The sequence below is a fragment of the Esox lucius genome, chromosome 17 (assembly GCF_011004845.1).
Source record: "Esox lucius isolate fEsoLuc1 chromosome 17, fEsoLuc1.pri, whole genome shotgun sequence".
Classification (NCBI taxonomy): domain Eukaryota; kingdom Metazoa; phylum Chordata; class Actinopteri; order Esociformes; family Esocidae; genus Esox; species Esox lucius.
Window position 1 is genome coordinate 1,605,214 of NC_047585.1, and position 22,087 is coordinate 1,627,300.

Genomic DNA, 22,087 nt, shown 5'->3' on the forward strand with positions numbered 1-22,087 from the left:
TTTTCCACATTTAATGTGACCTATAATTTGAACAATTCAATTGAAAAACAAACTTAAATCTTTGAGGGGAAAAAAATAAAAAACTCAAAATAACCTGGTTGCACAAGAGTGCACACCCTTAAACTAATACTTTGTTGAATACACCTTTTGATTTTATTACAGCACTCAAGTCTTTTTGGGTAGGAGTCTATTAGCATGGCACATCTTGAAGTGGCAATATTTGCCCACTCTTCTTTGCAAAAGCGCTCCAAATCTGTCAGATTGTGAGGACATCTCCTGTGCACAGCCCTCTTCAGATCACACCACAGATGTTCAATTGGATTCAGGTCTGGGCTCTGGCTGGGCCATTCCTAAATCTTCTTCTGGTGAAGTTTTTGTGGATTTGGATGTGTGCTTTGGGTCTAAGTCGTGCTGAAAGGTGAACTTCCTCTTCATTTTCAACTTTCTAAGGGACGCCTGAAAGTTTTGTGACAGTATTGCATGGTATTTGGAACTGTCCATAATGCCCTCCACCCTGACTAAGGCCCTGGTTCCAGCTAAAGAAAAACAGCCCCAAAGCATGATGCTGCCATCACCATGCTTCACTGTGGGTATGGTGTTCTTTGGGTGATGTGCAGTGTAGTTTTTACACCAAAAATACCTTTTGGAATTATGGCCAAAAACTTGGTTTCATCAGACTTTGGATGTTTGTTTTTGCAAACTTCAGCCGGGAGTGGATGTTTTTCTTTGTAAGAAAAGGCTTCCGTCTTGCCACCCTACACCATAACCCATTCATATGAAGAATACTGGAGATTGTTGTCACATGTAGCACACAGCCAGTACTTGCCAGAAATTCCTGCAGTTCCTTTAATGTTGCTATAAGCCTCTTGGAAGCCTCCCTGAAGCCTCCTTCTTCTCATCTTTTCATCACTTTTGGAGGGACGTCCAGTTCTTGGTAATGTCTCTACTGTGCCATATTTTCTCCACTTGATGATGACTGTCTTCACTGTGTTCCATGGTATATCTAATGCTTTGGAAATTCTTTTGTACCCTTCTCCTGACTGATATCTTTCAACAATAAGATCCCTCTGATGTTTTGTAATCTCTCTGCGGACCATGGCTTTAGCTCTGAGATGCAACTAATAAAATGTCAGGAACATCCTACAAGAACAGCTGAACTTTTTTTGTGATTAATCAGAGTCACTTTAAATGATGGCAGGTGTTTAATGACTTCTATTTAACGTTAGTTTGAATGTGATTGGTACATTTTTAACATAGCCACATCCCCAGTTATGCAACCGGGTTATTGTGAGGTATTTATTTTTTATTTTTCCCCCTCGAAGATTTCAGTTTGTTTATCAATTGAATTGTCCACATTATAGGTCACATAAAAAGTGGAAAAGGTTCTGACATGATTTATCTTTGTATCTTTCTTTTACATTACAAAAACCTGGCATTTTAACAGTGGTGTGTATACTTTTTATATCGACTGTATGCTGTTTTAAGTTCCTCAAATGTTTCCGTTTCACCTAGAGCATATCATTCTCTTGTGCAGCGATATGGACAAGTGTGTGAGTCATTGGTTTATTCCCAATAATTTTAACATGTATATTTGAAATTCTTCAAACTGTAATTGTTCAGTAATGCACAGTTTGATGTATTGTTATTCTATTCCAACTGTCAATAAAATAGTTTACTCCTAATTGTAATTTAATTTTGTATACAAATGCAGTATACATCGTTGGCAGAAAACGTGATCAACAGATATTTCCAAGTAGCCAACTGAAAACGGAATGTGCAAGGGGATAGAAAGGGGCAACAGAGTTGGGACAGGGGCAACAAAAGACTGGAAATGCTGTGTAATGCAAACATCTCACAACAAATTAGGTTAGTTGGCAACTGATCAGTAACATGATTGGGCATAAAAAGAGCATGCCAGAGAGGATTAGTCTTTCAGAAGTAAAAATGGGGAGAGGTTCACCACTCTGTGAAAGACAGAGCAGACAAATAGTGCAACATTTTAAGAATAAAGTTTCTCAACATAAAATTGCAAAGAGTTTGGGGATCTCATCATGTATGATACATTATATCATAACAATTCAAAGAAATCTCTGTATGCAAGGGACAAGGCCTAAAAACCAATATTGGATGGCTGTGATCTTCGGGCCCTTAGACGGCAATGCATTAAAAACAGACACTACATTCTATAGTGGAAATCACTGTATGGGCTCAGGAACAATTCTGAAAACCAATGTCGGTGAACACAGTATGTCCCTGTATCCATCCATCCATCATCTACCGCTTATCCGGGGGCGGGTCGCGGGGCAGCAGTGATGCCCAGACTTCCCTCTCCCTAGACACTTCCTCCAGCTCTTCCAGGGGGACACAGAGGCGTTCCCAGGCCAGCCGGGAGACATAGTCCCTCCAGCGTGTCCTAGGTCTTCCCCGGGGTCTCCTCCCGGTGGGACGGGACCGGAACACTTTCCCAGGAAGGCGTTCCGGAGGCATCCGAAACAGATGCCCAAGCCACCTCAGCTGACCCCTCTCGATGTGGAGGAGCAGCGGCTCTACTCTGAGCTCCTCCTGGATGACCGAGCTTCTCACCCTATCTCTAAGTGATCGCCCAGCCACCCTGCAGAGAAAGCTCATTTCGGCCGCCTGTATCCGGGATCTTGTCCTTTCGGTCATGACCCAAAGCTCATGACCATAGGTGAGAGTAGGAACGTAGATTGACCGGTAAATCGAGAGCTTCCCCTTGCGGCTCAGCTCTTTCTTCACCACGACAGACCGATACATCGACCGCATTACTACAGAAGCTGCACCGATCCGTCTGTCAATCTCCCGTTCCATCCTTCCCTCACTCGTGAACAAGACCCCTAGATACTTAAACTCCTCCACTTGAGGCAGGCACTCTCCACCAACCTGAAGTGGGCAAGCCACCCTTTTCCGACTGAGGACCATGGCCTCGGATTTGGAGGTACTGATTTTCATCCCCACCACTTCACACTCGGTGCAAACCGTCCCAGCGCATGCTGAAGGTCCTGGTTTGAAGGGGCCAACACGACAACATCATCCGCAAAGAGCAAAGACGAAATCGTGTGGTCCCCAAACCTGACTCCCTCCGGCCCCTGGCTGCGCCTAGAAATTCTGTCCATAAAAATTATGAACAGAACCGGTGACAAAGGGCAGCCCTGCTGAAGTCCAACATGCACTGGGAACTAGTCTGAATTACTGCCGGCAATGCGGACCAAGCTCCTGCTTCGGTCGTATAGGGACCTGACAGCCCTTAGCAAAGGACCCAGGACCCTATATTCCCGAAGCACTGTCCATAGAATGCCGCGAGGGACACAGTCGAATGCCTTCTCCAAATCCACAAAACACATGTGGATTGGTTGGGCAAACTCCCATGAACCCTCCAACACCCCATAGAGGGTATAGAGCTGGTCCAGTGTTCCACGGCCTGGACGAAAACTACACTGTTCCTCCTGAATCCGAGGTTCTACTATCGGCCGTATTCTCCTCTCCAGAACCCTGGCATAAACTTTCCCGGGGAGGCTGAGAAGTGTGATGCCCCTATAGTTGGAACACACCCACTGGTCCTCCTTCTAAAAAAGAGGGTCCACCACCCCGGTCTGCCACCCCAGAGGCACTGTCCCTGACCGCCACGCGATGTTGCACAGGCGTGTCAACCAAGACAGCCCCACAACATCCAGAGACTTGAGGTACTCAGGGCGGATCTCATGCACCCCCGGTGCCTTGCCACCGAGGAGTTTCTTGACTACCTCTGTGACTTCAGCCCGGGTGATGGACGAGTCCACCTCTGAGCCCTCATCCTCTGCTTCCTCAATGGAAGACGTGATGGCGGGATTGAGGAGATCCTCGAAGTACTCCTTCCACCGCCCGACCACATCCCCAGTTGAGGTCAAAAGCTGCCCACCTCTACTGTAAACAGCATAGGTAAGGCACTGTTTCCCTCTCCTAAGGCACCGGACGGTTTGCCAGAATCTCTTCGAGGCCAGCCGATAGTCCTTCTCCATGGCCTCACCGAACTCCTCCCAGGCCCGAGTTTTTGCCTCCACAAGCACCCTGGCTGCAGTCTGCTAGTCCTGCTGGTACCTGTCAGCTGCCTCAGGAGTCCCACAAGCCAACCAGGCCTGATAGGACTCCTTCTTCAGCTTGACAGCATCCCTTACTTCCGGTGTCCACCACCAGGTTCGGGGATTGCCGCCTCGACAAGTACCGGAGACCTTACGGCCACAGCTCCGAGCGGCTGCTTCGACAATGGCCGAGGAGAACATGGTCCACTCTGACTCAATATCTCCATCCTCCCTTAGGATCCAGTCGAAGCTCTGCCAGAGGTGGGAGTTAAAGATCTCTCTGACAGGAGACTTGGCCAGGCGTTCCCAGCAGACCCTTACAGTACGCTTGGGCCTGCCGAGTCTGTCCAGCTTCCTCCCCCGCCATCGGATCCAACTCACCACCAGGTGGTGATCAGTTGACAGCTCCGCCCCTCTCTTCACCCGAGTGTCCAAGACATACGGCCGCAGGTCAGATGAAACGACAAAAAAGTCGATCATCGACCTGCGGCCTAGGGTGTCCTGGTGCCACGTGCACTGATGGACACCCTTATGCTTGAACATGGTGTTCGTTATGGACAAACTGTGACCAGCACAGAAGTCCAATAACTGAACACCGCTCGGGTTCAGATCATGGGGGCCGTTCCTCCCAATCACCACCCTCCATGTGTCACACATGGGCGTTGAAGTCCCCCAGTATAACGATAGAGTCCCCAGTCGGAGCACTTTCCAGCACCCCTCCCAGAGACTCCAAGAAGGTTGGGTACTCTGCACTGCCGTTCGGCCAGTAGGCACAAACAACAGTGAGAAACCTATCCCCGACCCTTAGGCGCAGGGAAACGACCCTCTCGTTCACCGGGGTAAACTCCAACACATGGCGGCAGAGCTGGGGAGCTATAAGCAAACCCACACCAGCCTGCCGCCTCTCACCATGGGCAACTCCAGAGTGGTGAAGAGTCCATCCTCTCTCAAGGAGTGTGATTCCAGAGCCCAAGCCGTGCGTAGAGGTGATCCCAACTATCTCTAGTCGGAACCTCTCAACCTCACGCACAATCTCAGGCTCCTTCCCCGCCAGCGAGGTGACGTTCCACATCAGGTTAACAATAAAACCCTACAATCACCCCGAACCCTAACAGGCAGCCAGTGTAAAGAGGTTAGTACAGGAGTATGTGTTAATTTTTTTTTGTTCTAGTTAGGATTCTAGCAGCTGTGTGCTGTTGATTTGTCAGGGTAACCAGAAAGTAGAGCATTGCAGTAATCTAGTCTAGAAGTAACAAAAGCATGGATTAGATAAAAAGTTTCAGATTTTTGCAATGTTAAAAGCAATATATTTTCTGTCAACATTTCCTAATATCTGAAATGCATGCTTCCAAAGTAGCTAATTTTGCTTCATTGAAATATACAGTGGGGCAAAGAAGTATTTAGTCAGCCACCAATTGTGCAAGTTCTCCCACTTAAAAAGATGAGAGAGGCCTGTAATTTTCAGATCTCCTCTAGAGCAGTGATGTTTTGGGGCTGTCGCTGGGCAACACAGACTTTCAACTCCCTTCAAAGATTTTCTATGGGGTTGAGATCTGGTGACTGGCTAGGCCACTCCAGGACCTTGAAATGCTTCTCACAAAGCCACTCCTTCGTTGCCCGGGCGGTGTGTTTGGGATCATTGTCATGCTGAAAGACCCAGCCTCGTTTCATCTTCAATGCCCTTGCTGATAGAAGGAGGTTTTCACTCAAAATCTCACGATACATGACCCCATTTATTCTTTCCTTTACACGGATCAGTCGTCCTGGTCCCTTTGCAGAAAAACAGCCCCAAAGCATGATGTTTCCACCCCCATGCTTCACAGTAGGTATGGTGTTCTTTGGATGCAACTCAGCATTCTTTCTCCTCCAAAAAATTCTATTTTGGTTTCATCTGACCATATGACATTCTCCCAATCCTTTTCTGGACCATCCAAACCTCAGACGGGCCTGGACATGTACTGGCTTAAGCAGGGGGACACGTCTGGCACTGCAGGATTTGAGTCCCGGGCGTCGTAGTGTGTTACTGATGGTAGCCTTTGTTACTTTGGTCCCAGCTCTGTGCAGGTCATTCACTAGGTCCCCCTGTGTGGTTCTGGGATTTTTGCTCACCGTTCTTGTGATCATTTTGACCCCTCAGGGTGAGATCTTACGTGGAGCCCCGGATCAAGGGAGATTATCAGTGGTCTTGTATGTCTCTATTTTCTTATAATTGCTCCCACAGTTGATTTCTTCACACCAAGCTGCTTACCTATTGCAGATTCTGTCTTCCCAGCCTGGTGCAGGTCTACAATTATGTTTCTGGTGTCTGTGATGGCAATTCCATCGATCGACACTCTTAATGGAGTAAGAAACAAAGACAAAATTCTCTTGGCACAATTTAACAGTTTATTAATTATTTACAAACATAATCGTCTGAGGAGTCTCTAACTTTAACACATGAACAGTCCGTATTTATCACAGTTAAAAGGGGTGTGGTAAGTTGCTGTCCTAACTCAACAGAACACATTCCCTTTGTTCTATTACTATATAGGCTTCACACAAGGGGCAAGCTATCCTCCCCCACAAGGGTAACCTCTTCAACTGTAGGAGAAGACTCACAGCATCTGGACAAACAACAGATAGACAATGATGGGTTATACAGATTTGCCGATTTAAGATTTACCCTCTAATCCTCTGGTGCTGGTCAAGGATGCCCCTTAAGCAAAACCCCAGATCCCCCCACATTCCTTTTCTAATCTGAACATGGGGACTCAGTACCTTTAACTAGTAACCCATTCACACATGTACACTCACCTAAAGGATTATTAGGAACACCATACTAATACTGTGTTTGACCCCCTTTCGCCTTCAGAACTGCCTTAATGCTAACGTGGCATTGATTCAACAAGGTGCTGAAAGCATTCTTTAGAAATGTTGGCCCATATTGATAGGATAGCATCTTGCCGTTGATGGAGATTTGTGGGATGCACATCCAGGGCACGAAGCTCCCGTTCCACCACATCCCAAAGATGCTCTATTGGGTTGAGATCTGGTGACTGTGGGGGCCATTTCAGTACAGTGAACTCATTGTCATGTTCAAGAAACCAATTTGAAATGATTCAAGCTTTGTGACATGGTGCATTATCCTGCTGGAAGTAGCCATCAGAGGATGGGTACATGGTGGTCATAAAGGGATGGACATGGTCAGAAACAATGCTCAGGTAGGCTGTGGCATTTAAACAATGCACAATTGGCACTAAGGGGCCTAAGGTGTGCCAAAGAAACATCCCCCACACCATTACACCACCACCACCAGCCTGCACAGTGGTAACAAGGCATGATGGATCCATGTTCTCATTCTGTTTACGCCAAATTCTGACTCTACCATCTGAATGTCTCAACAGAAATCGAGACTCATCAGACCAGGCAACATTCTTCCAGTCTTCAACTGTCCAATTTTGGTGAGCTCGTGCAAATCGTAGCCTCTTTTTCCTATTTGTGGAGATGAGTGGTACCCGGTGGGGTCTTCTGCTGTTGTAGCCCATCCGCCTCAAGGTTGTGCGTGTTGTGGCTTCACAAATGCTTTGCTGCATACCTTGGTTGTAACGAGTGGTTATTTCAGTCAAAGGTGCTCTTCTATCAGCTTGAATCAGTCGGCCCATTCTCCTCTGACCTCTAGCATCAACAAGGCATTTTCGCCTACAGGACTGCCGCATACTGGATGTTTTTCCCTTTTCACACCATTCTTTGTAAACCCTAGTAATGGTTGTGCGTTAAAATCCCAGTAACTGAGCAGATTGTGAAATACTCAGACCGGCCCGTCTGGCGACAAAAACCATGCCACGCTCAAAATTGCTTAAAACACCTTTCTTTCCCATTCTGACATTCAGTTTGGAGATCAGGAGATTGTCTTGACCAGGACCACACCCCTGAATGCATTGAAGCAACTGCCATGTGATTGGTTGATTAGATAATTGCATTAAAGAGAAATTGAACAGGTGTTCCTAATAATCCTTTAGGTAAGTCTATAAGACCAAGTATACATCAGTTGAAGAATTTCCACAACATGTCCTATGACTGCTCTTTGGTCTTGGCCATAATGGAGTTTGGAGTGTGACTGTTTGAGGTTGTGGACAGGTGTCTTTTATACTGATAAGTTCAAACAGTGCCATTAATACAGGTAACGAGTGGAAGACAGAGGAGCCTCTTAAAGAAGTTGTTACAGGTCTGTGAGAGCCAGAAATCTTGCTTGTTTGTAGGTGACCAAATACTTATTTTACAGAGGAATTTACCAATAAATTCATAAAAACCTTACAATGTGATTTTCTGGATTTTTCTTTTCTAATTTTGTCTCTCATAGTTGAAGTGTACCTGTGATGAAAATTACAGGCCTTTCTCATCTTTTTAAGTGGGAGAACTTGCACAGTTGGTGGCTGACTAAATACTTTTTTGCCCCACTGTATAACTGTTTGTCATCAGCATAACAGTGAAAGTTGACATTGTGATTACATCAGCCAGAGGCAGCATATATAGTGAGAACAATAATGGGCCCAGAACCGAGCCTAGAGGAACACTAAAACATACTTGTCAGAGGATATGCAATCCACACTAACAAACTGATATGTTTCAGATAAATAAGATTTAAATCAGGCTAGAACATTTCCATGTGGCCCAATATGAGTTTCCATTTTCTCTAAGAGAAGTGAGTGATCAGCAATTTTTGGTGAGTTTGGTACACATCCGGAGGAAAGGATGCAATTTATTATGTTCAACATTGGCAGACCTAGCACAGGAAATATGTCCTTAAGTAATTTTGTTGGAATCGGGTCTTGCTGACAATTTGTGGGTTTAGAACTCATTACAAATTTAGTGAATGTGTCGAGCGATAAAGTGTAAAAAAATTCAAGTGTCCCCATTTACACCTGGTCAGGGAGGTTCAGGACATTGTCAGGACAACTGAGATTTTAGGGACTATAACTATATAACTATTTATGTTTTCTAATGGTGAGGATCTTTTCATCAAATTAGTTAATGTAATCATTACAGCTAAAGTAAAGACCCACTTCACATGTTGAGCATTGCTTTTTTGTTAACTTTGCAACTGCATCCAAGAGACATTTTTGATTGTTTTTGTTTGCTTCAATCAGGTTGGAAAAATAAGCTGATTGAGCAAATGTGAGTGATTTTCGGTATTGTAGTGTACTGTCTATCCAGGCTAGTCTGAATACTTCCAACTTGGTGGAGGCTTGCTTGAGTGCTCTAGTATTGTCTGTGTTCCAGGGAGCAAGTTTATTGTTGCGTATTTCTTTTGATTTAAGTGGTGCAACCACATCTAAAGTACTTCGCAGTGTTGAGTTGAGATCTTCTATTTGATCGTTTGCGGATTTATTTACTCTGTCGTTGATGAGCAAACTTAGAAATCTATTTGTAGTCGGAGAATTTATAGCACGGCTTTGAAACTCATTGTTTGCGGAGCAAGTGGATTTCTTGTTTTAACAGTAAATGTAATAAGACAGTGATCCAATAATCCAGGATTTGGGGTGGAAATTATCTACAATATCTATTTCTCGTGACAGGACTAAATCTAAGGTGTGTAGATATATTGATTGTATTAGTTAGTGAACTGTTGTGAACTGTTGTAAGCAATGAAGGAAAATATTAATTGTTTGTAATATGAGCTACAACGGAAGGTGCAAGTAGGAGAATAGGAAACCCTGTTCAAGCGGTTGCCGGGGAGAGAAAGATTTAGTATGTCTGTCTTTTGAGAAACAGGACACAGGTTAGAGACACACACACATAGTCGGACAGACAACACAGAAACCACAAGGGGGGCAAGGGGATACTTGCAGTTATCCTTATAAGGAATAGAACTGGGATTGGGCCAATGGCACACTTGCTTTGTAACTTAACGCCTCTATCTTTTGGGCGTAGTTGAAGTATAAAATGATGTTTTGACTGTTGATCCTTAGACATTGTGCGGCGACACTTGTCTCCAGAAGCTTCTGTAATAGATGGATATACGATACGGTAATTGACCTGACTCCTGGTGTTTTATTCTCCTTTCCAACAAACCAACTCGGGGAAGTGTAAGACTTCAACAGGTGTTTATATTTACTGTCATAAATATTAGCAACAAATCCTCCTTTTCGGGATGCACGGGGGATATGATCACTAGTATAGCCAGGAGGAGACTAGTGTCACGGCTGGGTGTAGTGGAGTGTGTCGAAGAACTTGGAGCCAAACGCAAGGAGGCGATAAACAAAACTGTATTCTCAAAAATAATAATCATACAACAAAGGCACGCTATACACGGCGATGAAAACGCTCAAACGAACGTGCCTCTCTCCACAATATAAAGACATAGAACAATACCACACAAAGACACCCAGAAACACAGGAACTAATATAGGCAACCTAATGAGGGAATGGACACCAGGTGTGTGCAATAACAAGACATGACAGTGCCGTGGGAGGAGGAGCGGCGTGGCTAGAAGACCGGCGACGACGTGCGCCGAATACCACGTCGGGGGGGATGGCGCGCGTCCTCCACGCGCGTCCTCGTTACAACTAGTATAGCCAGACAACAATACATATCTGTAATACCATGATTTTCATATTGTTTATGAGAAAAATTGTAATATGTGAAATTTTTCTACTGTTGTTTTTTTCCAAAGAAAGGAACCAGCCATGGAGTGATTGGAGTCATTGCTTTCGTTATATGTAGGTTGTATAGCTATTAGCTAGCCATCTACAGAAATCTTTCTACAAGACTACTTTTTAGTTCCGTTAATAAATGTTCTGTTGTCCACATTCTCAAAAATGTAATGGCTGAGCTGAAAGTTGCATTCTACTGTTTAAATAGCATAATGATTAAAGACATACATAGAAGCAATTAAAGATTGTTTTGTTTTTATTTCCTCTTCTTCGATTGGACATCCTGAATACTAGCGGCATTGGGCATTTTTAAATAGCAACATTTTTTTTTTTTCTTTGTAAAGCACATTTAATTGCTTCTATGTATGAATTGTGCTATATAAATAAACTTGCTTGCTTGCTTGTTTGTCTTCACAGATCCTTGTGAAGTTCTACCGCTGCACATTCAAGAGAATTTTGACAAACTGTGCAACAGTGTGGTTTGGATTCTCTGTGGCCGACCAGAAGGCCCTACAATGGGTGGTGATAACTGCCCAGCACATCACTGATTCCCAGCTCCCAGCCATCATGGATTTTCAGCGCAAGCAGTGTCTGCACTGGGTGCACAGTATCAATCAAAGACACTTCACATCCCAAACTGTTTGCCCTCCTACCATCAGGCAGGCAGTACAGGTCTCTCTGTTCCCGGACCAGCAGTCTCATGAACAGCTTCTTCCCATCTACTGTAACCGTGCTGAACTCTGTGACCCATCCCATCACTAACCATACCCACCCGCCCGCAAAACATAAAAGCTGCTAAGACCAACTTTTACTAAGGAATGGGGAGAAATCTTAAGCTAGGAGGAAGGGCGGGATTGAACCTGTTGCTATGGATAATGTTGTGTTCCACAAACAAACCTACTTACTATGCCCACAGTGATAATGGAGGGGTCTGTCAGTGAATTTATCATAGCAATACTGTAGATGTGTCATGTTGTGATATTGAAATATAGGCTAAGTGCTACTGATTAAACATTAGATTTGATTAGATTCAACTTTTTTGTCATTGATCAGTACAACGAAATGCAGTTAGCATCTAACCAGAAGTGTAAACAGAAGAGGGCAGAATATTCACAAGTAATAAGTATATTACAAGTGGAATGTATAGATGTGCAATGAAGGCAAATGCAGTACATATGGCAATACTAAATGTGCAATTAACTCAAACAGACGTTGGCAGAAAATTTACAAGTAGTATGCATAGTATGTTTCAAGTGGAATAATAGTTGTGCGGGTACAAATGGCAATTCTAAATGGCATTTTAGATGTGCAATCGAGGCAAATTGAAGGAGTAAGGTAGCATGTGCAAGGGATAGCAGCAATGAGGCCCCAGAGGTAAACATGCATATGTAACAACTGTAAAAATTCAAGCATGATGGCAATTCTATATGTGCAAAGAGGCCAACTGAATGTGCAAGGTGCACACGCAAATTAAATGCTGGGATAGCAGAAGGGAGGTTCCCAGGGTAAACATGTACTGTAACAATTGAAAACTTCCATTATCAGAGTAGTACAAAGGGAGTAGTGCATCAAGGTCCCTGAGAGGCGGGGGGTTATGTTTAGAGATGGTTCATAGTGTTCAAAGAGTTCTCTGGGTCACAGAGTTAAGCAGGGTTACAGTAGATGGAAAGAGACTGTTCCTGAGTCTGCTGCTGTGGGAACGAAGAGACCTGTACTGCCTGCCTGATGGTAGGAGCGCAAACAGTTTGTGGCATGGGTGTGAAGGGTCCCTGATGATCCTGTGCAACCTGCACAGACACCGCTTGTGCTGGAGGTCTGCGATGTCAGGAAGCTGGGCACCAGTTTTCACCACCCATTGCAGGGCCTTCTAATAGGCTACGGAACAACTTCAAAACCATACTGAGGTGCAGTTAGTCAGGATGCTCTTGATTGTGTATTGGTAAAATTTCACAAGGATCTTGGAGGACAGGCAGACTTTCTTCAGCCTCCTCAAAAAGTACAGGCGCTGCTCCTTTTTGACCAGGGCTGAGGTTTTGCAGGTCCAGTAGCGGTCCTCTGAGGTGTGGACACCCAGGGATTTGAAGTTGGACACACGCTCCACCCCAGTACCATCCATGAGATCTGGGGCATGACTGCAGCCTTTAGGTTTCCTGTAATCCACAATGAGGTCCTTGGTTTCCTTTGTGTTGAGGGCCAGGTTGTTGTCAGTGCACCCTGCCACCAGGCACTCAACATTCTCCCTGTAGGCTGACTCGTCATTTTCACTGATCTGGCCTACCACCTTGGTGTCATCTGCGAATATGATGATGGTGGTGGAACTGTGTAAAGGAACGCAGTCAGGGGTGAAGAGGGAGTACAGGAGAGGGCTCAGCATACATCCTTGTGGAACACCAGTGTTCAGGATCAGGGTGAAGCAGGTGAATTTGTCTAACCTGACAGACTGGGGTCTGTTGGTGAGGAAGTCCATAGTTCAGTTGCAGAGAGAGGGGAAAATCCCCAGGTCATGGAGTTTGTTGACCAGCCTATAGGGGATGACTGTGTTGAATGCTGAGCTTAGAAACCAAGAGTGACATACTGACTAGTCAAGATATGTTTCGATAATTATCAGTCTCTTAAAAGACTGGCAGCACGTAAAGAAATGCACATTTATCTTTTGATGGTTCAATAATTAGTGCAGTTATGTGTCCCATATATAGCACCAACTAACTACATGGCCATGGTCCAGTTATGGCCATGTAGTTAGCTTTGTTTCTTTGTAATTGGTGAATGAGGAAGCCAAATGATTTGTTGGACGATATGGGGTCTAGAGAGCAGTGTTATTGGGTTGTTTCTGTTTGTTGGTTAAGTGACTGCATCAATGACTAGCTCTTCTATGATCATAATACCCTCGCGATTAAGACAATACCTTTTTAACTCTAGAAGCGCCAAGCCATTCACATCTACTAGATGTACCGTCAGCGGTCATTTTGACCCATGCATGTTTTGAGGGTGTTCCTGACACGCAATGATCGTTAGATGGCACATCTTGCGTGTATATCCAATGCGAATGACACTATTAGCGCCGGAAGAAGGACAGTTGATCAAGAGGCACTTAAAAGAACTGTGTGGGTGTGTTTGCGCGTTTGTACAGTCAGGTTAGCGACCAAACCACCACAAAGCGAATAATAGCCTTGCAAATGCATATAGATGGCCTAAAAGATTAAATAACATATTCACACCATCATGTATTTATCAACAATAGGATTGATTCAAAAACTATTTGAAAGTAAAATAAATTGTATGGCTAACCTAAAAATATTTTCTAATATTGCGGTAAGCCTTATAGCAAGCGCTGTAAGTTGAGGCGCCTACGTAAGCTAACCAGGCCAGGGTTTTAGCTGGTAATTTGTGTAGTTGTCCCACAGATGAAAATAACAACGGTCAAAATGTCCGGTGGGGAAAATGCCAAATAAATAAATACATTGATTAATAGAGTATTAACCTTTTCACGCGTGAGTTTCAAATATTCCTTACCGACCCCCCAGCGTGAGTTTTTTTGCACGTGACTTCGGTACTCTGCAGCATTTGAACTCATGCCAGCCTTTGAACAGTCACCTTGCTAGGTAAGGAACACTACATGCATTGCATTGCAAGCTTCTCTCGTTGACTCGAATTCTAAGAGCTACAAAAGTTGGTTGATTTATTACTGTAGCTAGCTAGAAAACGTCAGCTAACCGCTAGCAAACATCAGCTGCCCGCTAGCTAACAAATCGTGACCAGTTATTCAATGCAGTGAAAATGAATAAACTATATAAAATGCATACAACGGGGAACGTAACTTCTAGAAAGTTTTTGCAATGGTTTTGATCGGTAGTAGTCGCTAATATAATTCGTTTTTGTGCATTAGTGTTGGCTGTCTGTTGGTACGTAACTAACACTTCTTGTCCCGATTTGAATGCTTTCTACCTGGTTAATATCATAGTATGGTCTTGAAACAATTACAATCAGGAAATAAAGTTATAAACACTGTTTGAGCTAAATGTGAGTAAATAATAGCGCGGTTTTACCAGCCATTGTTACGTTACTTGTAGCTATGCTAATGGTGCGTTCTAAACATGACGTTCTAATCACACCGGTGTGATCGTACGCTCCAGGGACCACTCAAGATTGATCACACTGGTGTGATCGTACGCGCCAAAGGGTTAAAGTATTAAATATTGTGGGACCTATATATGTTGCCAAGAAAACATAAGAAATGTTTTGGTCATGTGACTAAGCAAAACAAGTTTCAATGTTTAATATGCAATGTGACAAAATATATTTTTATCCATACATTTTAATGTCATATAGTTGGAAATGACAAAATTCGACTTAAAATATTGAGTTGATGTGACAAATTAGCGCATGAAACGTTTTTGTCTAATAATTATGTTGCAAAATTAGGCTACATTATGGTGAATTGCAAAACAATTTTAAACAAGTGTCACATCCTGGCTATGCCCCTAGCCATCTCTGCGCTGGGCTTGGGGCATAGCCAGGACAGGACAGGAGGTGGCTCATCTAGCCACCTCCAATCCTTTTTGGTCTCCCCAATTGGAGGCAGGTGTCATTACCTCCAATTGGGCGCCCTATTTAAGTTCTTTGTTTTTGCCATGCTGTGTGGTTCATTTCGGTTTTGCCTGAGTTTCAGTTAGACCCACGTCGCTGCGCTGCGCTTTGTTTGAGCCTTTTTGTTTTCATTAAACATGGATTATCCCCGTTATCGCGACTCTGCGCCTGTGTCCTTCCACACTCCAACACGTGACAACAAGGTTTAAATATACTGAAATTAAGAAGCAAATGAGTTTCAGTAAATGATCTGAGCCTATAACTTTCTGCAGAGCATGTCAAATGCTTCTGAATGCATGCATGAGTTAGACATCCTATGGAAACTGGCATAATTTGATTGGTATTTTTGTAGACGTTACTAACATTGGCCTAAAATCCATAATTCCGATTGGAAACATTATTTTGGAATCAAAGTATTTTGCGTTTTCTATAAAAAATCTTTGTGATCTGGCAGTTATTACATAACTGCATCAGCCCTAGAGCCTATTGGTGAATATAAAATCTAAAGTAATTGTTCTAGCAAATCCTCTTGGTTGGTCCAGCATCTGCTTGCTTAATCTTTTTAGTTTACTGGGGAATGTGCTCACTCCTCCCAGTGAATGTTTCTGGTTGAGTGAGCAGTGATGGAAGCAGAACAACATGGTTTATAAATATGGTACATATACAGCTCCAGAAAAAATGTAAGATACCACTGCACCTTTTTCTTTCCTTTCCAAAAAAGTCGAAAAAGAACATTTTGAACAGAAGGGTTAAAATTAGGAGACCACTGCAAATTGAATGCTTCTGTACCTCATTCAAAACTTTACTTTTCAACTTTTTTGGAAAGGAAAGAAAAAAGTGCAGTGGTCTCTTAATATCTTCCGGAACAGTATTTACATATACATTTTTTTATTGTTTACAGGGCTCTGTTGCTGACACCAATTGCATTTCTTCAAATGTCAAACACACAAAGGATATAATCCATGTTAATACTTTTTTAGTTGCTTCAACAGAACTGTGTTTGAGGAATAGACAAAGCAGGTCTCCTTTTAGTCCTGTGCATCTCCCCAAAATAACCCAGCTCAAGTTCTCTGGCCATACTCGTGCATCAATCAGCAGTAGCAGCACATGCACTCTCCAGCAGGCTCCAAAATAGAATAACACGAGGACTGGCAAGCTATATGCAAAATAGAATGGTACGTACTGCATTGGTATCACAATTCTAGCAGATGCTCATTATGCTACAGAATAGTCACTTAACACATATCCTATATCACTGTGGATCATGCTGGAATATGCCTTTAAACACAAAGTATTTATAAATCTAGTTCTCTATAAAAATGCTGTATTATTTTATGAGCAGTTTTGTACTTAGTCAAACCCTGGTTATAGATCAGTGACGCAAATGTAAGGTCTGTTAGTGGTTTTGTAATTTGTATTAATGTTTATATGTCTACATGTTCAGACTGCAGACTGACATCACTGTAAAGTGACCACCTGTTGACTCTCCTGGGGGGAAATTACACCAGTGTTTTAGGGTCATGGAAGGAACCCATGTACACAGCAAGTAAATGTCACACGTTGGGCCTGTGACTGCTCTCTACGATGGCTTATTTAAAGCCCTGTCTGGCTACATGAAGGCACTAAAGGATTATTTCCACTTGCTCACTCACTGACCCTCCCTCCTACAACACAAAACATACAAGCACAGTCAAGCAGGAACCATGACAAGTACTGTCCAGGAGGAAAGACCCTTTGTCAAGGCCGTGCAGAAGATCAAATGTGCCGCCATGGTCCACAGTCTTGCCAAAAGCTGGCAAAGCTGGGCCACTGAGAACTCAGTCAGACAAGAGACAATACCCTCTGGGTGGTTGCCCACCTCCATTATTGAGGATGAAGAGAAGGCAAAGCAGAACAAGACAAAAGTCGTGGTCAAGACCCGCGTGATCAAGGCAGACTCTGACTGCGACAGCTTGATCCGGACAGTTGACCTGATCAAAAGCCACCTTACAAAGCGCAGCGAGTGCAGCAGCGACCTGGTGAACTCCATCAAGGACAAGATCCAGATGGTGCCTGAGGGTGGTAATAAGCCCTTTCTGGGCAACGAGTCGCCCACCCGTAGACGTCTGGCTGTGAGAGCACACGTCCACCTGGGTAGGCAGGAGTATAAGATGGGCACCTGTAGCAACAGTTTGGTCACAGAAGACAGAGAGGAGGCCGGACTCAGCCATAACAGCGACCAGAGCAACCAAAGCCAGCTGAAGGAACAGATAAACAGACCTAAGGTACCACAGCATACATTCTGTGAGGCTGAATACACATTGTAAATAATAGATACACTAATAACATAATGTAGAGGGATGTGAACACAGTCTCATCCATCTACACTGTCAGAGAGTCCAAGGGGAGGTTCAATGATGTGCTAATTAAAAAGAAAATGTAATATGAGTAAATATTCATATTGATACGTAGCATCAGATTTCATGATGAACTGCATTAGATATTCAATACTTGGATATTAATCAAATAAAAATGTATACAGATAATTGTATTATAAAATGTACATGAATTATGAGACCTACAGATCTGTATTAACATCACTGATGTAGTGGTAAAAAAGATGAACAATTGGTACTGTATCAGTGGTTGTTACCTTCATTGCCCACTGGATTATAAACAAAAAACAATGAAATATTGACAACACACCGATCGGTCATAACATTATGACCACCTGCCAAATAATGTGTCTGTCCCCCTTTTGCCACAAAAACAGCCCTGACCCATCGAGGCATGGAGTCCACTAGACCTCTGAAGGTGTGCTGTGGTATATGGCACCAAGACGTTAGCAGCAAATCTCATAAGTCCTGTAAGTTGCGAGGTGGGGCAACCATAGATCGGACTCGTTTGTCCAGCACATCCCACAGATGCTCGATTGGATTGAGATCTGGGGAATTTGGACAGTCTACGAACACGCACCTGGCCATCCACGTGATGTAAAAGAAAATGTGATTTGACAGACCAGGCCACCTTCTTCCATTGCTCCATCGTCCAGTTCTGATGCTCACGTGCCCAATGTAGGCGCTTTCAGCAGTGGACAGGGGTCCGCATGGGCACCCTAACTGGTCTGTTGGTATATAGCTCCATAAGCAACAAACTGCGAATCTCTGTGTGTTCTGACACCTTTCTATCAGTATAAGCATTTACTCTTTCAGCAATTTTAGCTACAGTAGCTTGTCTGTTGGATCAGACCACACAAGCCAGCCTTTGCTCCCCACATGCATCAATGAGCCTTGGCCACCAATGACCCTGTTGCCAGTTCACCGCTTTTCCTTCCTTGGACCACTTTTGATAGGTACTGACCAATGCAGACCGGGAACACCCCACATGGGCTGCAGTTTTAGATATGCTCTGACCTAGTCGTTTAACCATTACAATTTGGCCCTTGTCAAAGTCGCTCAAATCCTTACGCTTGCCCATTTTCCCTGCTTCTTAACACATCAAATCTGAGGACAGATAGTTTACTTTCTGCCTAATATATCCCACCCACTGACAGGTGGTCATAATGTTATGGATAATCGGTGTATATTGTTTGCATTTTTATAGGAAGATGCATATTGTAACAAAGACTATAAGTTATCCATGCATTGACTGATTAGTAAAACGATTCCCCAATTTTTTCTTTCTCTTACTTTTCTCTTACTTTCTCTTACAAACATTTTTCTTTCGCTTACTTTGTCCTCTGCTTCTTCCGGCACACCGCATATACTTTGGTCAAATGTACGAAAACTTGAATCAAGTAAGTAAAATAATTCTTGAATCAATCAAAATCAAACAATCGGGTTAAAAAGTCTTGCTTGTAACAAGAATTGAGAAAAAGCTTCATATTCAAATCCAGACAACTTCATTCTTAAAATAAACCAATAGAATTTAAGTCTGATTGTGTAGCCTACTGTCTTTTTTTACTTTTTCCATTGCAATATTGTGAAATGGTCTTCATTACTTTACCATAAATAAAATTCCAGGAATGTTTAAATATACAGCCCCGAACAGAAAAGGTTAAAATTAAGAGACCACTGCAAATTGAACGCTTCTGTTTCTCACTCAAAAGTTTACTTTTTAACTTTTTTGAAAAGGAAAGAAAAAAGTCCAGTGGTCTCTTAATAGTCAAGCTCAAGCTTAATGGTTTTTCCTTATGATGTTCACAGTAGTAGGTAGTGGGTAGATCTGATACAAAAATCAGTATATACATTTTTCAATAACCTTATCGTCTAAGAGGACCTAACATTCACAGAGGCTGGTAGAAACATTTCCAACAGGAACACATTATCTTTGCATATCTTTTTTGTGATCTTGGCTCAAGATGAATGATAGCATTGCTAGTCCATTAAACCCTCTGTTCATTTTAGTAAACAGTTGAAAATAAATCCCTTAAAATACAAGAACATTTCTATTAAAATGTAACATTGATGGTTAGTTATTTTAAGTCTTACATGCTGTCCACTGGATGTTCAGAGTTAATTATAATGTCCTTATGTATAAGGTCAGAAGCAAGATTTATAATCGTGTTACTAATTTGGCTCTAGACGTGTAAGGCTAGGGCCTCAGATTTCATAAGACGCATTCTCCACAGTATAAATGACTGTTGTGGAAGATTTGGCTACCATGGACCTCTTTAGAAATGCCAAAGGAATTAGTCATTACACTGCTACTTTTTAAGAAGTTTAGGTACTAATCACCACAAATACTCTTATATAATACATTTTCATTTAAAAAGTAATGGAGATTCTCTATCGAGCAATTAATGACGGTTCTCTATTGAGCAATAAATGGAGATTCTCTATTGAGCATGAAATGGAGATCCTCCATTGAGCTTGTTTTGCATTCACTTCTGTATAGGACAGTTTGACAATTTAGACATGTAAATGTTTGCTGTGTTATTATAATTTTAGTTTATCTGCTAATTCAATGAAAATATTGCCACTGCCAAATAAACTCTATTATCTGATGAAGTTTAATCTGATGCTTTAAATCACATTCTGCAGATAAAAGTAACCTCCATAAGTGACATCAAGAGCAGGTGGCAGCAGTGGTCACAGCAGCATACGGAGAGTCAGAAGCTCAACCCCTTTAGTGCGGAGTTTGACTACAATCATGCCATTGCCCAACGGCTTCAGAAGGGTGATGAAGGCTACGGACGCCCCAAAGATGGAACCCAGACAGCCTTGCGCGGTGAACGAGCTCATAAACATATCCACAAAGAGATGGAGGAGTTATGCTGGATAATTAGAGATATGGGTTACAAGGACAAGAATGGCAAATATTTCATCACCTTCGGCAGGCTGTTTGACCGCTATGTCAAAATCTCAGACAAAGTGGTGGGCATCGTTTTACGCTGCCGCAAACATAAAATGCTTGACTTTGAGGGAGAGATGCTGTGGAAAGGCCAGGATGACCATGTAATTATAACTCTGAGAGATGAGAAAGAGGACTAGATGTGAAATTCTTGACCTGCATATCCCCTTTCATTCATAGTTTACCCAGACGACACAGGTTTTCATGTTTTGCACAGCAACATGTTAGTAGCAGATGTCAGACATTTGCTAACCAAGATGGCCTTTGTTCATGAGTTTAACAATGGTCACTGGGCATGAATAACCAGCCAAATTATGAATGCTAACTTTGCTGGACATTGGAAAATCTCTTCCTCATGCTGACTATGGTAGCCATGAACTGTTGTAACCACTAATGGAGACCTCTTTGATGTGTCTCAGTCACACAGTTAATAGTGGTGGTCACCGTTTTCTGAGGTTCCAATGTACTGTTTCTGCTAGAAGCTGGTTTTGAATGTAAACTGTGCATTTAGGAATGGAAGGCCATCTTTAATATGGGGACCATTATTTGCTGCAAATGTCACCATCATAATCATATCATAGACTTGTTTTGTTGGTTTTCAAAACGGTCAAAAGACACAGACATCATTGGTCTTCTGCAAAACAGTAAATATGTTAACATATTGTTGTCTTCAGAAAGAACAAAAAATCCTCAAAACAATATACTGTGAAAGCTGCAAATACAATATGTGAACTTGACTTACTACATAAAGATACGATCATAAAAACCTAACTCTTGATTCCAAACAGAACAGAAACATAGTCAAGCCCCAGTGGATCAAGACATTCATTTTGCAGTCACTAAGTCATGATTTTCACTTGGAAGGTAAACTATTCAAAGTTGGAGAATTGTTTGTGATTTTTTGCCTTTTTATGCATATTTCACCAAACAATGACAATTGTCCACTTTTTATTAACAGACCCATAGACTTATTAGTTGATAGTCTGGGGTTGTTTGTCACAGGGTTTATTTTTTCTCAGGAATAATCAAACCAAGTTTTGAAAAGTGCTTTAGAGTGTGTGTGTGTGTGTATTTGAATGTGTGTATATGCGCAAGCATGAGATAGAGAGAATGACATTCTTAAGGTAGAAGGACTTAGACTGTCCATGACATTGATTGGATTGGGACAGTGTTAGTCTGTCCCTCTCAAAAACACAATATTGAGTTGTGTTTACAGTCTTGGTCATACTTGTAACAGACATTTCGACAAGCACATCCGGACTGGACCACATCTACACCGGATACATTTTCTTAAAAGCTCATAGCATTCAAAAAAGTGATTTCCCTGTATCACACTATGCTCAAACAAGCACACGGAAAATTAGGAACTGAAAGTTCCTATTTGTAGGAATATTTTTTCACATGGGATGGTACATAATGTTCGGCTAACTGTTCGGCTAAGGGGGTGGCTGAAAACCATG

At 42.8% G+C, this 22,087-nt stretch overlaps 1 protein-coding gene across 1 annotated transcript; it reads left to right on the plus strand.

Annotated features, from left to right (window-relative positions):
- Positions 1-16,827: 16,827 nt before the first annotated feature.
- abraa (actin binding Rho activating protein a) lies at positions 16,828-21,398 on the plus strand. Its single transcript, XM_010867486.3, has 2 exons — positions 16,828-17,560; positions 20,318-21,398. Exons 1-2 carry the CDS (start codon positions 17,000-17,002, stop codon positions 20,765-20,767), a joined length of 1,011 nt encoding a protein of 336 aa, XP_010865788.1. The 5' UTR covers positions 16,828-16,999; the 3' UTR covers positions 20,768-21,398.
- Positions 21,399-22,087: the final 689 nt, after the last annotated feature.

Coding starts and splice junctions, on each gene's coding strand:
- abraa (XM_010867486.3), top strand. CDS start 17,000: ATGACAAGTACTGTCCAGGAGGAAAGACCCTTTGTCAAGGCCGTGCAG. Junction 17,561..20,317: donor AACAGATAAACAGACCTAAG/GTACCACAGCAT, acceptor CACATTCTGCAG/ATAAAAGTAACCTCCATAAG.